The sequence below is a fragment of the Tinamus guttatus genome, unplaced genomic scaffold (genome assembly GCF_059628265.1).
Source record: "Tinamus guttatus ecotype Peru unplaced genomic scaffold, ASM5962826v1 Tinamus_guttatus_pri_ptg000240l, whole genome shotgun sequence".
In the NCBI taxonomy this organism is placed as follows: Eukaryota; Metazoa; Chordata; class Aves; order Tinamiformes; family Tinamidae; genus Tinamus; species Tinamus guttatus.
Genome location: NW_028288774.1, coordinates 10833324 through 10848901, shown reverse-complemented (window position 1 = coordinate 10848901; position 15578 = coordinate 10833324). Strand labels below are relative to the sequence as shown.

Genomic DNA, 15578 nt, shown 5'->3' with positions numbered 1-15578 from the left:
CAAGAAAAACTTCAACTACGTTAACAGCAAAAGGAAGATCAGGGAAAATGTGGGTTCACTGGTGAACGGGATGGGCACCTTGGTTACGAATAACACAGAAAAAGCAGAGTTGCTGAATGCCTTCTTTGCTTCGGTGTTTACCAAGGGCAGCCCTTTAGAGCCCCAGGCCCTAGGGACAAGAGAAGAAGCCTGGAGAGAGGAAGACTTGCCGTGGGTAGAGGAAGATTGGGTCAGAGAGCACCTAAGGAAACTCGATACCCGCAAATCCATGGGCCCTGATGGGATGCACCCCAGAGTGCTGCGTGAGCTGGCAGAGGTCATATCTAAGCCACTCTCCACCATCTTTGAAAGATCCTGGAGAACGGGGGAGGTGCCACAAGACTGGAAGAAGGCCAATGTTACACCAGTCTTCAAAAAAGTCCAGAAGGAGGACCCAGGCAACTACAGGCCTGGGTCACCTCCATCCCCGGAAAAGTGATGGAACGGCTCATACTGGCCGTTGTCTCCAGGCACATGGAGGACAAGAAGGTGCTCAAGAGTAGTCAGCATGGATTCACCAAGGGGAAATCTTGCTTGACTAACCTGATAGCCTTCTATAATGGAATGACCGGCTGGATAGATGAGGGGAGCAGAGCGGTGGATGTCGTCTATCTCGACTTCACCAAGGCTTTTGACACCGTCCCTCACAACATCCTCCTGGGCAAGCTCCAGAAGTGTGGGATAGATGAGTGGACAGTGAGGTGGATTAGGAACTGGCTGGACGGCAGGGCCCAGAGAGTGGTGATCAGCGGTGCAGAGTCTAGTTGGAGGCCTGTAGCTAGCGGGGTCCCCCAGGGGTCAGTCCTTGGTCCAGTCCTGTTCAATTTATTCATCAATGACCTGGATGAAGGCACAGAGTGCTCCCTCAGCAAGTTTGCTGACGATACCCAACTGGGAGGAGTAGCTGATACCCCAGAGGGCTGCGCTGCCATCCAGAGGGACCTGGACAGACTGGACAACTGGGCGGTGAAAAACCTCATGCAATTCAACAAGGCCAAGTGCAAGGTCCTGCACCTGGGGAGGAATAACCCCAGACACCAGTACAGGCTGGGGACTGACCTTCTGGAGAGCAGCTCTGCAGAGAGGGACCTGGGCGTCATAGTGGACGACAAGTTGACCATGAGGCAGCAGTGTGCCCTCGTGGCCAAGAAGGCCAGTGGGATCCTGGGGTGCGTTAAGAAGAGCATCTCTAGCAGGTCGAGGGAGGTGATCCTGCCCCTCTACTCAGCCCTGGTGAGGCCACATCTGGAGTACTGTGTCCAGTTCTGGGCTCCACAGTACAAGAGGGATGTGGAGCTGCTGGAGAGAGTCCAGCGCAGGGCCACAAGGATGATCAGGGGCCTGGAACATCTGCCCTATGAGGAGAGGCTGAGTGAGCTGGGCCTGTTCAGCCTGGAGAAGAGAAGGCAGAGAGGGGATCTGATCAGTGTCTATAAGTACCTCCAGGGAGGCAGTGAGGAGGATGGTGCTGGCCTCTTTTCAGTGGTGGCCACCAACAGAACTAGAGGAAACAGCCAGAAACTGAAGCATCAGAAGTTCCACAGGAACTTAAGGAAAAATTTCTTGACAGTGAGGGTGACAGAGCACTGGAACAGGCTGCCCAGAGAGGTTGTGGAGTCTCCTTCTCTGAAGATCTTCAAAACCCACTTGGATGCAGTCCTGTGCCACGTGCTCTAGGTGACCCTGCGTGTGCAGGGGGGTTGGACTAGGTGACCTTTAAAGGTCCCTTCTAACCTTAAGCATTCTAAGAAAAACAGGTCACTTGAGATGATTACAGACATTTCTCTAATATTATCCCATTCTGTCTGCTCATCCCCAATGCATGGAACTAACATAGGCTAATAATAACCAAAGAGGAGAAGAAAGAAGGGGGCTGAAAAAGATAACTTGAATTTTGCATTTCCCCATATCACAAGGGGTAAAAATCAAGTTTCAAGTAACCTGTCAGAAGATTTTTCCAAAGTTGTAAGGGGTTTGGTGGCTTCGTCTGGGTCAAGTGGTGCACCAACAAGTAAAACAAACGGATTCAGTAAAGGAAGTTTTCATTTGCACTGAAGAGCTGGATTGAAAAATAATGAAAAAGGTAATTTTTTGACCTCCTGTCCTGGCCTTATGTTTCCTAGGAATAAGAACACTAAGCAGCCTGCTTCCCAATCCAAGAGATCTTTTAACTTTTTCTGAGAAGTCAAACTCCAGCCTAAGATACAGGGATAAAGCTACTTGTGTTATCACATATATAGCCGTGCTATATACCATATTATACATACAGCACATGATGTAGCTGTGCACAGTACTCTACAGAGTACTCTACAGAAGATACAAATTTATTTCTAAAGGAGCTTATGATCTAGATAACTTGCAGCCACTACCACCGTCACTAAAACAGTGATGGTGACGAAGGTGGGGAAGTGTAATCTCCAGACACGTAATGACTAATACAGCCTGGCATCACATGCTCCCTCTGAGCTCACTTGCAAGCTGGCTTTTTAGTTATCTACTGATGTTTCCTTTTGCAAAGCAGCCTCCAAGAGCTGAAAGCACACAGATTAAAATGGAAGTGCTTTACAGCAATAATTTCCTCTTACAAATGTGTGTCTAGGCAAGCCTGAGAGTACAACTTGCTGATTAGCCATTCTCAGCATTTATATCTAGTAATTATATCTAGCATTTTTATCCAGCTTCTCCCCCCCCCCCCCCCCCGCCCAGAATCATGTGAATTTGAAGGGGAAAGCTATACATCTTTACACGGTCTGGCAATTTGTTTTCAAAGATTAGTGCCAAGAGATTTCCAATTTAAGCAATTCAGACATAGATACAAAGCCCTAAGTCTCAGTATTGATCTCTAGATTGTGCCATAGAGTGGATGAGAGGTACAATATGGCAATAGGAGGCTTAACTAAACACTGCCCTAATCCACCACCTTCTTAGCAACTTTTCTGCTGGGGACAGTGACTTGAGCTGCAACCAGGCTCTGGACCAGCAGTCATGCACAGTTACGTCTACTCAGACTAGAACAGCATGAAAACTTGTGTGCCTCTAACGTGTTAAAAAAAAAAAAAAAAAAAAAAACGAAGCCTGAAAATACAGTCCCTAGTTTCACAACTTGCATCAGGGTACGCTTTGGCCAGGACATGCACATTCATCCCTATAATTCCCTTGGATTTGGGACATAGCACAGTGGAGAATTGGAGAGCTTCACTGTTTTGTTCCAAATCACTGTCCCCAAGAGATTGCCCTCACACACTCCACCAAAGAGCAGCTTGCAGCCCCACTGCCTCAGAATAATCTTCTCCTTCCATTTTTATGCCAGGTGTTGGGGAGGAACAAGAAACAAATAAGACCAGGGTGCTTGCTCTTAGTTAAGCAATAGGATTCCTTTTAAATTTCTGAGTGGTTATGCTGGTATTTTTAATAATATGCCTTAAAAAAAAACCACAGATGTACCCTGTCCTTTAGCTTTGACAGCTGTTAGCATGTAAGGTGCTGATACAGCTGGAGAAGAGGAAGAGTCTGGCTGGGCTTCTTTTCAAAAGGTCTTAAAACTCCCCCTATACATTAGCACAATTGAAGTGGATTTTCCTGTTACTGCTGCTGACTTTCTGCACGGTTCAAAACAGTTTAGCGTGGAAATGGTGACTTGCTGTTGGAAGAGCACTTCTGGACAAAGTTCTCCCTTGCAATGAGAACGCGTTTCCTGCCCTTGTCTGTAGAAAAGGCAGAGAGCTGAAGTGTTAGCTGGGCTTCAATTTGAGAAAAATCTCCAGGTTAAATGACATGGCAAAGGGGTCACACCAATTAGTAGTTTTTTCTTTCTTTCTTTTTTTTTTTTTTTTTTTTTTTTTTTTCTCCCTACCCTGGAGGAACTTAGTGAAGTGTTGCAGCTCTAAATTAGCAAAAGAATTACAGCCTCCCATTTCTGTTTATTCTTTAAAAAAAACCATCAGGGACAATACAGATGGGTGAGAGAACATACAAGTGGAACATCAACCATCAGCCCCCAAGACTGATGCAACTGACTTCAACTAAGTTAATATAGTAGCATTTTTCACTTAAAAAGTGCTTGTTTATCATCCTCCAAATCCCTTATCCCCCAAGAAACAAAATATATGATTATAAGGCACTTACTCTGCCTAAATCATAAGGAAAGGCTATTTCATGGCCAAACAACTTCCTCGAAGACAAGCCTACCTTCTCCCCTGCGCCAGGGGATCACCCTTAGCACCACAGGGAAAGGAGCCTGCTGCTCTCCGTGCCTTTGAGAGGCCACCACCAGGCATGTTCGCTGTGGAATCGACACCTCAAGCACCTTTTGCTCCAGCTATGAGGGATGTATTCATTACACATCACTCAAATATTCCTTCAGTGGCAGCCTCCACTGGTTCCCTTGCTTAGCTGCAAACTGCATGTTAGGCATTTAGCACAGGAAACTGGAATAAAGCGGTCAAACCACGCTACAGCCTTCCTTGCTCCAGTAAGAAAACACATCTGCGTTTCACTACCTCTGCCTTGCCTTTCTTCCCCACAATGCAGAATCATGCGTTCACAACATGTCAGAAATGAGGAGAAAATAAATAGATAAAAACGGAGCTGGAGAAGCAGGCTGCAATGCTTACTATCGAGTTAAATTGAAAACAGAACAGCACAGGGATGAGAAGGGGAATTAGCAGGGAGAAATAAACAGTGGGAGCACTGTAATGCTGCTCGCTCTCGCTAATAAGGCTCGAGAGCAAGCAATCTCGAAGCTGCAACGCTGCCACGCAGCCAGGATGCCACCCGGGCTAACCAACACGAGCCGTCTGAGCACAGCACGTCAGGGCACCAGGTCCGACTACATCTCATCCAACACCTAACACTCCTCCACATGTCTTCGGCACGAAGAGCGGCTACCTAACACCTAAGGCAGTTACCACAGCCTCAGCGCAGGTCTGTATTTCCCTAAGACTCACCGCTCCCTTCCTCTTCACCGCTTTGAGCTTCCTCAGACCAATCAATACAGATGCACAAGTCTGGGCACACTGCAAACCAGCTGAGCCTTCAAAGTCCCCCATGAAAACTGCATTGAGGGAGCACTGCTTCCCTCAGGCTGCTCGTGGTCACCACAAGCAACCAACAGAAGAGCTAAAAGATCCAAATGATGCTTTTAGGCAAGCGCCCTTCACCTTTTGTTCCAACTTTTAAGACTCATGCACACACATACACACCCTTTTGAGTGCGAGCAGGCAGTCCCCAAGTATCTTTGCCCATCACCAAGGAAATGGTGGAAAGGAACGGAGTCAAAAGGAAAGTGCAAAAAACATGGCGAAACTTAGCCAAGCCCCACAAGACCATTTCCTGGGTCTCCTCCGGATCCTTGTGCAAGACATTGAGGAGAAGCTCCCAGCTAGTTTCACCCCTCGCCTACCACCACAGGGCCCCTGCTTCTCCTCCCTCCGCGACATGCTACGGAGAGGGAGCTTCCCTGGGGCAGAAACACACCTGTGACCACACGTCCATCCAGCATGCCCAGCAGGTGCCAGCTCCCATTAGGGATGACTTATGCCTCTTCCCAGAGGAGGGACCTAGAACTGTTTTCTGAGGGGAAGAACGCTCCTTAGAGCTAATCAACAGCAAAGCACACATAGGTGCTGGTGTACATGCCAAATAGGTTTTACTTTTCCCCTAACCTCTCCAAATCCCTTGCGTAGCCTCAGTGCCTCAAGGCCTCTTCTGCCTGATGCAAACCTCAAGTATTTCTCTCCATCAGGTTTCATAAAAGCCCTGGAACCTGCCAGTGGAGCTGCTCCTGGAGCAAGCTGCCACACAACAGGCAGAAAAAGGACCAAGCGGGTTCAGCGTCAGGGCAGCGATGAATTATAGAAAACAGGAATGCAAATGCATCAAACAAGGGAGCAGTGTCTCACTGCGGGATGCGGGGCGCTGCTGGGTGGCGAAAACACAAACGCTAAGGGTCGCTGTACTTAAAGAGACTAAGAAAGAGGGAGGTTTTCTTTCCCATCTTCAGCTTGCATTTAGGTTTAGGATTTCAATCACTATGACTTACACCTGCATTTAGAGGTTGCCCTCAAACTGAGGCTGCTGCTCTGCCTGCCTGAGGCTGCTGCTGCAAGAATTTGCTCCAACATATACTACTAACAGGAATTATAGAAAAAGGGAAAAAAAAAAAAAAAAAAAAAGACACAGGGAGAAATATAGGGAAAAAAGGAAAGAAAAAAAAAGGAAAAAAATACATGCACACGAAAGTGTATGTTTTATGCATCCCAGAGACAGCGGCAACACTTCATCTTACTTTGTAAATGTGTTTGTCGTGAGCAAGAGCTGCAGATAAGACATGTCTGGTGATGACCCCCCACGCAGGGCGGGGAGGAACAGGGAGGCTGTTCAGGAATGGGAGCTGACCGTATCAGTGCTCCTTATTCAACAGCTGTAACCATGAATCTCAGCCCCGTGCCAATATCCCAGGCCCTCTTGGAAAGGCACCATCTCAAAAGAGATCACCCTGCTCGCTACCAGAGGAGGCAGCTGCTGCTCTGTGTAAGAGGCCTTGATTGAAACTTGCACTTCGGAAAAGCTGAGAGGTCCCCCGAGCTGGATAAGAGGATGCAGCAGACCAGGGAGAGCAGGGAACGCAAACTGTGGGATTATAAACCAGCTGTTAGGAGGCTGCAACTCTGCTGAGGACAGGCTTGGCTGTGATTTATGTCTCAAATATGCGGGAGGACAAACTTACCCTGTCAGCTGTGGCCCACAGGATACAGAACACTGCTTCCTTTTCCCGGAGTCCTCTGGAGACAGCCCCAAGCTGAGCAAGGCTGCACGCGAGAAAGTGCATGTGCGTGGGCATGGCTGGAGCTCCCCTCTCGATAAAAGGCTAAATCCTGATTTTATTCTCTGAGTACACACAATACAACACAAAAAGAGTGCCACTGCTCTTCTACATGTGCAACTTTGAAAGCTGCTCGAAAATCTGCTCATTATATTAGCAGCACACACAGAAACCTAACCAACATGCACGAACGGCCTGGGGGTGGCCAAGGAGATGTGGGGAAAGTAACTCGGATGCAGATTAGCAGACTGGAAAGTGCGGCCTGACCGTACACACACACCGTGCTTCTCATGCTCCAAAACCCCCAGGTCAATCTGACCAATGCACTGGCAATTGCCTCTTTCTTCTGGCCACCCATGGTCAGAGGAGCTGCTGCTACTGCCAAAACAGGCAAAACGCTTCAGCACATTTATTTGCACCAGTGCTTTGTTTCAAGCTTTCCCCTCAAATTATGGTTTGGGGCATCATAATTCACTTGGTATAAGGTAACATTCACCTGCTAATGAATCATTGTAATTAACAAGCTCTTTCTGTTGCAAAACCTCTGTCATGCTACAGCATTTTTTCCTTTTCACTGACTCATCCTATCACCACACCGGACATACACAGGGCTCCTGCAGGGAATTTCCAAGCAGCTTCAGAGGAGAGGAACAGAGATGTGACACTGAAATTCCTCCAGCCTGTTTCACTGCAAGGCCCAGAACGCCACCCAAGGCCTCCCAACTATTCTGTACTACTGATTAACAGGAATACCAAAGGCCATTCTGGCTTTTACACTGTCTGTAAGACAGCCGCTCTGCCCAGCTTTGACAGAGAGGCCTTTAAAATAGAGATTAACGGACAAGCAGAAAAAAAACACTGGCCTGCTGCAGCTTGAGAGGAAGAAGCTGCAGCCTTCCCCATCAGCAGGGCCAGACATGGCATAAGCCTCTCCTATGTCCCTCCCGCATTTAAGAGCCCAGCTGCATCTGCCGAAAGTGCCAATGATCAACAGACCTCGCCTAAAGTGGCAGTGGTTTGTGGGAAAAGAGTCACCATAAAAATGAGTTTTTTGTTTATTTTTGAAAATAAGACTCAGCTTTTTGACATCTAGAATTGGGACTTCCCAGTGTGGCTGAAAACCACCCGAAATCCTCACCATGACAGTGGTTACTACAGCTGGACAGCCAAAGGTGGGTCTGAGAGCCTGACAGAGGTGAAGGAGCAGCAGTGGGGCACAGCAGGTAGGAACCAGGCTGCAGGACCAAGCCAAAGGAAGAAACACGGACGCACAAAGAGTTCCTCTGAATGGCTCAGCAGTAAGGCCAGCAGGAGAAAAGTTAAATTTAACAACCTTCAGATTTCAAGTATTCACGTTGCAGATCTTCCTTGGAGCAAGCAACTCACCCCAAGAAGTTTTGACATCTCTGCCAGCGACAGCAGCATGTTTCCCGAGGGCAGAACACCACCTTCTCTCTTGGTCCCATGAGACAAAATACAAAGTATTTCTTTGTGAACTGGGGACAAACTCTGACATACAGATAAAAACTCCCATTCTCCTGGGCTTCAGCTTTTTCATTGGAAAACCCTGACACTGCCATTGCAAGCCTGGTTGCTGCTCTCAGTTCAACTGGCTAAAAGGTCATAGACCATAGACCAGAAATGTCTCACCAAAACCAATATGCTCCTGCAAAAGCCTCAAGTACCACTAGAAGGAACCACTAGAAGGAAATAGGGACTGTAATCACATATACTAGCAGATAAAAGTACAAGAGAGAGAAGACAAAATCCAAGTGACATGCAAAGATGTGGTTCACTAGTCGTAATTTAACCATCATCCTTTCTGCATTTTAAGAGCTGGGGTTCTGTAGACACACATTTCCTTCCCCTCCTCAGCAGCCAGGGTTGCTTGCCCATGGATTAATTGCTGCAGATTACTATTAACCAAACACTATCAATCACATGAACACGAGAACTAAGATGCATTACAAACAGAAGAGGAGAGAGACAAGTATCAGGATCCACTTGAAACCCTGCCACTGGGAGGTTTACCACAGCTTCTTTGCACAGGTTGGTTATTTTTATTATCTTTTTTTGCAGAAGCTGGTAAACAAACATACTTTGGAAATAGGCCAGTCATTATTTTCTCATTAAAAGCACCAATCAGCTCTGGACATAATTCTAGAGAAGGAGGACTGGGCCCCTCATTTTAGCCTAGACATCTTCCTTCAGTCTCATGCCTCCAGAAGGATGTTATTTTAATTTCTGTGCAGAACACTAATGTTGGTAACATGGGGCTTCAGCGGGTTGAATTTTGTGGGTCAGATCTGAGCAAGAGATTGATGTCTCCCCTCCTAACGTTTCCTTTAGAAGCATAGTTGCAGGCATCCTAGCATGAGATTGTGCTTTTCCAGCACAGAAAGACATCTTATAGCCAGGCCTCTGATACCCTTTTCCTGACAAACTGGTCTTAGATCCCTGTGCAACATTTGTAACCCTGAAGAAATGAGCTGATGTGATTAACCCAACTCTAATCCACCAACACGATGTTCCACATCACCCATATCCTCATTGCTGGACTGAGGATTTCAAACTGTGGGACATGAGTGAACTAGGTCTGAGCTCCTCATTCCCGGTCATGAAGCATATATGCAAGTACGAAATGCTTATCTGAGTGGTTGTTTAACAGCATACAACCCATGTCACATTCCAGTAGTAATTCAGAATGTCAGCACTTTGCAGCTTTTGAGAAGGAAGTCTTTTAAGAGGCCAAAAAAAAAAAAAAAAAAAAAAAACATTTTATGAGTGAGGAGCAGGAGATGAGGAATCAAGAACCAGAAGCATTGTCTAATTCATTTAAAAAGGAAGGAGACTGAAAACAAAATGATTGCAACACAACAAAGAGAAGTCTAGGCTTTTTAAAGCTTCAATATAAGTTCTTCTTCTGCTTCTCCCAGCAGAGCTTGCAACCCCCATTGACCAGGAGTGAAGTCAGACCTGGCACTGGCCCCAGAAACAGCAGTGCTGTCCCTCATAGGCCTTGCCACCGTGCACCCCGCCTTGGGCTTCCTCAGCACCTCTCCGACTTTGGCCACATCGTCCTCAGGAGACACCTGCCCCAGCTGGGGAGCGAGCAGGAGCCCTGCATCCACAGCTCCTTTCTCCACCACCTTCACCCAGCAAAACTGGACAGAACTGCCACCAAAACTCCAGCACCATCTCCTATGTCACCAGTGCTCTCCATGACACCAATCCAAAACCCAACCTTCTTGCAAATTTGACCTTTGACACGAGACCCTTGGAAACCCTCTCCTTCTGGTCCATTTGTCTTTGTGCAACAGCAGCTCACCAGACCTCGTCTCATATTTGCGTTTTTGCTCTGTCACTGCTGAGATCTAATAAACGCACTACCTGGAGGTTTATCTCCTGGCCATGACCACAGGAAAAGGCAAGCAGAACAGTCACAATCTACTGTGGTTTTTGACGTAAAGACTTCCACTTGATTTTAGCAGAAACTAGGCTGGCTGAAAACATAAGCATATTAAAGAAAAAAAAAAGAAACCCACAAAAGAACTCCACAGAATTTGAAACAAGACTCTCATTTCGTTTTGCTTTCGGGAGAAATTACTTGTTCTGAGGGCCCCTGTGACAAACACCCTGTGTACCCCTTTTCCCTTTTGGATGATCCTTTCAGAAAGGCAGCTGGTAAAAGCAGTCTCCTTGCTCGCAAAGGACGGATATGACAGAGGATGTATTTGATAGGCCTCTACAAGGATGCCTTAATTACCACCAGATGTTCCTTTTATACAAAAAAAATCGCTGCCACAAAACCCCTATCAGATGAGAGCTTGGTGGTATTTCCTAGTAAACGGCGCTTACCTCTGTCCTGTGAGTGTATCTCCAAAAGGCAGCTGGTATCAATCCGCAGAATGCAAGAGCAAAACAGAAAAATCCCTGAGGACAAAGAGAAAACATTGCCAGTTACAGCATGAGGAGAGCATATTTATTTGGAAACACCTTAGGATCATATTTTATATGCTAGCTTTGGCAAAATTGTTTAAAATTAGAGCAAAATATCACCTTCTTAACATCTCTCATAATGCTGGTTACTCGATTAGAAATTAGCTGTATAATAACTCCATCATTTTCCCACAGGAACCCTCTAATTACACTGTGGCCTTGTGTAGGGGTTGACCAGAAAAAGCTCTCTCCTTCCTGTGTAGCAGCTAACCTATTCTGCCCAACTTCCTCTTGAGAAAAAAAAAATTGAGGAAAAAAAAAAGGGGGGTGGAGGGGCGGGGGGAAGAAAAACATTTACAGTATGCTATTATATGGAAGCAGGACCACATACAGAGATAACACCTCCTTATTCAAGGCATACGGTCTCCTCCATGTTTAGAATTCAGACATCAGCTTTAAAGAGGGGTAAATAAAACCCAACCAGTCAGACAGAAATCCCCACCCAAATGAATTTAGTCTATATACTAGTTGGTGATGAGGAGAGAGAACAAGCTGCTCTGGGAAACGAGCTGGATTTGACTCCAGCCGGCACCTCGCAGCTATTAACACCACACCAGCCGCAGAGCCAAGCTGCCTTTCTTAAATCAGCCCTGTCCCGTTTAGACAGGAGGAAGACAGAAATATAACCAAGGCCAGTAACTGACCCTGAACTGTATAAACAATAGTGACAATGACATAGAAGGCAGCTTGACTTTTGTATTCTTTGCTAAACTTGCAAAGCTGGAAGTTAGAGATGCTGCGGCTCTATTTGAGCAAGTTTTAACAAAAAAAAAAAAAAAAAAAAAAAAAAAAGCCTGATGTAAACATTGGTTGCCTATTGTGACAGCTGGACCAAAGAATTTACATTAAAAAAAGGGAGAGAAGCAAGAGTGCATGTGAAACCTTTGAAGGCCAAATGGGCTCATCAAATATGAATCTTAATATCAAATCCAGAGCATGGCCTTGGGATGGCAAAAGATGCTGAACAAGCACCAGCTGGAAACTGTTGCCCTGGCACGTTTTTCTGTCTAAGCATTCCCCTTCTGAAAGAAGCTGCCTGTCTGGGGAAAGCTGTCCATTTGAGTGAAGCTTGTTTTTAAAAATTTTATTTTGGTAAAACTTTGCTGGAATATTAAAAAAAAGAAAAAGTGAAAACATTTGTCAAATGCAAGCTTAAAGAAAGGAATGTTACTGTTACTCATTTTGTTTTACCAAAAAGCCTTTGCTTAAGGCCATATGGCTTTAAAATGGAAAACAAACAAGCAAGGAAAAAACCTGTCATACCACACCACCAAATCCATAGTAAAAAAGGAAAAAAACATGTCATTTCAAATCCTGGAAACAAGTGTAAGCATGCCAGCAAAATAGCTTTTTGTGGGTTTTGTCCATTTTTTGCCTGATCTATATTTCTCTCAACCCAGGATGAGGCACCATCAGAGAAATTTTGTTCCAGGAATGAAATTGTTTGGCATTTCACAACTCACAGTTTTCTTGTTTACAGGCTCCTTAGCAGGGGCCAGGGGAAAACCTGGCATGGCTCTTATGAAAGACTTTAATTATATATGCCTGCTCTTTTTTTTTTTAAAAAAAATTTTATTTTTAGGGGGGATGGGGAGTAGGATAATCAGACTTTTTGCTTGATGACAAATACTGCTTTAAAATGTAAAGTCAATGAAAATTTGATTTTAGCAACATTTTAAAAATAATCTAGTCCTCAGAGAGATGAGAAAGGCAAGTAGCTACCAAAAAACACAGAGAAAGATCAAACAGAAGTCAGAACGAAGAAAACTTTTCCCTATAACATGGAAGATCATTTTCTTAACTAAAGTTAAAGCAGATATAAAAGACAAAGGTCCTGTGCCACTTTGCTAGCACTCTGTCCTCCTGCATTTGCAGCAAACATCTGTAACTGTTAACAACGTGTCATCAGGGAGAGCTGCAGCCCCTCACCTCAGCCCTTTACCCTCCTACCTGCTCTGCCTTTCCTTCGACGCGGCGTTATTCCACGGGCACACGGAAGGCAGGCACTTGGGAAGCTCACCCCCCAGCCAGCCTGCAATAAGCAATTACACGGCTCCTAGAAGGGCTTATAAATGAATTATGGGCTGCTTTTTCCTTTCCCAGCCAGAAGGCTTTGTGTAGCACAACTCCTTAATTACATTAGAAGACATTTGGAGAAAACAAATCAGTGAATTAAGGACTCTCAAACCTTTCGGCTCATCCCTCCTGCACCCACCCCTCGCGGTAGGAGGGCTCCGCACGGGTGAGGAATCGCCCACAGCCAGGGATCCTCGGATGGATTTCGTGCTTGGGAGCGGGGCACGATGCAGGAACGCGCCCGAAGCACATTCACAGCACACGCTGCTGGGGCATGGCGGGCCCTTGGCAGCCTTGCTGCAATTATGCATTTGGGAACAGCAGAACAAAGAGCTGGCGCTGAGTGCTGGTCCCACTGGCACGTCACTCAGATCGGGCTTTTGATGACGCTTTTCCATCCCAATAAGTGTTTGGAGCCAGCACTCAGAACAGCTGATCTGTCCTGAACACATTTTGCTCTAGCGATTTTCAGCTTGGAAAATTCAGGTGCCAGTATTTCAGATGGGATATTTTGGGGGGTATGTTGCTTTCTCTCGGCTGTTTTTTCCCCTCCCCATCTCTCCATCTGTCCAGCAGTTTAAGGTACTTTGTGCTCCTATCTGGGCAGGCTCTTTCCTCTGTACAAGCAGTGCTGGCAGAGCTGCAGCTTTCCTTCCTTCTCCTCCCCTTCCATACGAACACAGCCTACAGGATGTTTATGTTCAGGACTGACTGAACGATGTACCACGGAGAAGCAAGGATCCACAGGCTCACCACAAGTATCCCTGGAGGACAGTCAACAAGCCTATCCCCTCTGTCTCTGCTGAAGGAGGAGCTGCGTTTTGGGGGAAACGGTCCAGGATTTTAGAGACGGGATCTGCGCAGCGGGTGGGTCATCAACCAGGGCGACGCTCCTCCTGCTAGTGCTTCCCGAGCAGAGGATTAAGGAACAGCCACGTCGACGTGCGTGTGCCACGGATGCTGCTTGCTTTCCCACACTGCCAGGTGGGAGAGGTCAATACTGCAGCTTCTTCCCTCTCCGATTAAACAGCAAATTAAATGGGCTTGAAACAAGACCATTATAGAGAAGGAAAATTCCTTTAAAATCAATAGCAAGGAAAGTTGAAAAATCCTCTCCGTTAAAGAGAGGAAAAAGGCTGTGAGGGATTGATTGTTTCTCCTGTGACTGAGGGGACACAACACCAAAAAAGAACAAGCCTTGGTGCTCTGTGAGTTTGAATCCCATTCCTGCTTCCTACCACATCCCATGCCAGACCTGAGAGACTGGCGCTCTGCCTTCCTTTCCCACTGCTGATCACAGATCAAACCACGGGCCTTGCCAAGCAGTAGGAACCCAAAACTCACCGTGGGGAGGAGACGGACGCTGCAGTGCTGGATGGCCCTGCTGCCAGTGCAGGGACTTGGCCCCCTCCAGTGGCTAAATACAGAGGAGAGGCCAAGCACACGGCTCCTCACACAGCTCGTGCTGGGGACCATTTATGTCACCACATTTGCCAATTTCTGTCATTACAGCCACATTACAGCCCCTTCAAATAACCCTGACTATGGCCAGGTTAGGGTATCCCACTCCCAATATTTGCTGATACCAGGAAAAAACACTTCTTCAAAAGGAGCTTCCTCCTAACTCACTGCTTCGTGCACGCTAAACTCCCTGCAAATGCCATGCTGCCATGGTCTGGGTCCAAACAGGCATTTCACGCCACACAGCGTGAGCTGAAAGGCCTTCCAGCTCTCGCGGGGCCACTCTGCTGTTTCTCTTGAGGCTAAGGCTGACATCTCTGCCAAAAGTCACATGCTTCACATGCTCATCACCATCACTGCAACAGACATTTACAGAATGCTCCAGCAAAGGGGAGCAAGAGAAAACAAACCAAAACAACAACAACAGAGCAAAAACAGAAGCACACACACAGTGACAGCTCTGTGAGAAAGAAATCCCGTGGATATCACAGAACAAGGATCACCCTTAAGAGCTGGCTGGAAGGGAGGAGAGGTGAAGACTCTCCTTAGCTCAACGCTACAGAAGGCTGTTCCCACCTGGCCAGTCCGGGTACGTACCATGGCGGTGAGACGCTCCGATTCCCGCACCGTGGCCACGGAGCTCAGCAGGGCAGCCAGGATCAGCATCATGCCGAGACACATCCCAACGCAGAAAGCTGGAAGGAAGCCAGACGGGGAGCTGCAGTTAGACACGAAGGCTTTAGGGCCGCCCCTAAGGGAAGAGATGCTTTCACCCAAATAGAGACCAAACAGTCTGTTTTGAGGACCTGCTCCAAGAGGGCTGGTTGCAGGAGAACTCGTATCTCCTACAACTTTTTCAGTGCTCCTCATATCTTTATGGCCTGCCTCTCCTGCAAAACTGTAAGTCTCCGAGTAACCCCCTGACTGCAGCAGAGCGGGGCACCCTGCAAACGTGCCAGCCCCCCTCCCCAGCAGACCACAAGCTGTCAGCAACTCCAGCAGCCGGATGCAGATCCCCCAATCCGGCGGGCACGGAACAGGAGAGGCCGCCGCGCAGCCCCTATCGCGAGCTCACGCGCCCCTAATCTCACGTAACAGCCACACTCTGGTTTCCTGGCTAAAGCAGGGTTGTAGGCATACCCCATGGGAGGATTCGGGGTGCCCGGGAGGTTGTACTGCA

General features: G+C 47.1%; 1 protein-coding gene across 1 annotated transcript in view; it reads right to left on the bottom strand.

Moving 5' to 3' along the window:
• Positions 1 to 15578, bottom strand: part of TSPAN32 (tetraspanin 32) — a 29904-nt gene that overhangs the window by 6363 nt on the left and 7963 nt on the right. Inside the window, 2 exon segments of the mRNA XM_088525842.1 lie at positions 10721 to 10795; positions 14996 to 15093. Of these exon segments, the coding sequence (XP_088381968.1) occupies positions 10721 to 10795; positions 14996 to 15093 (173 nt within the window).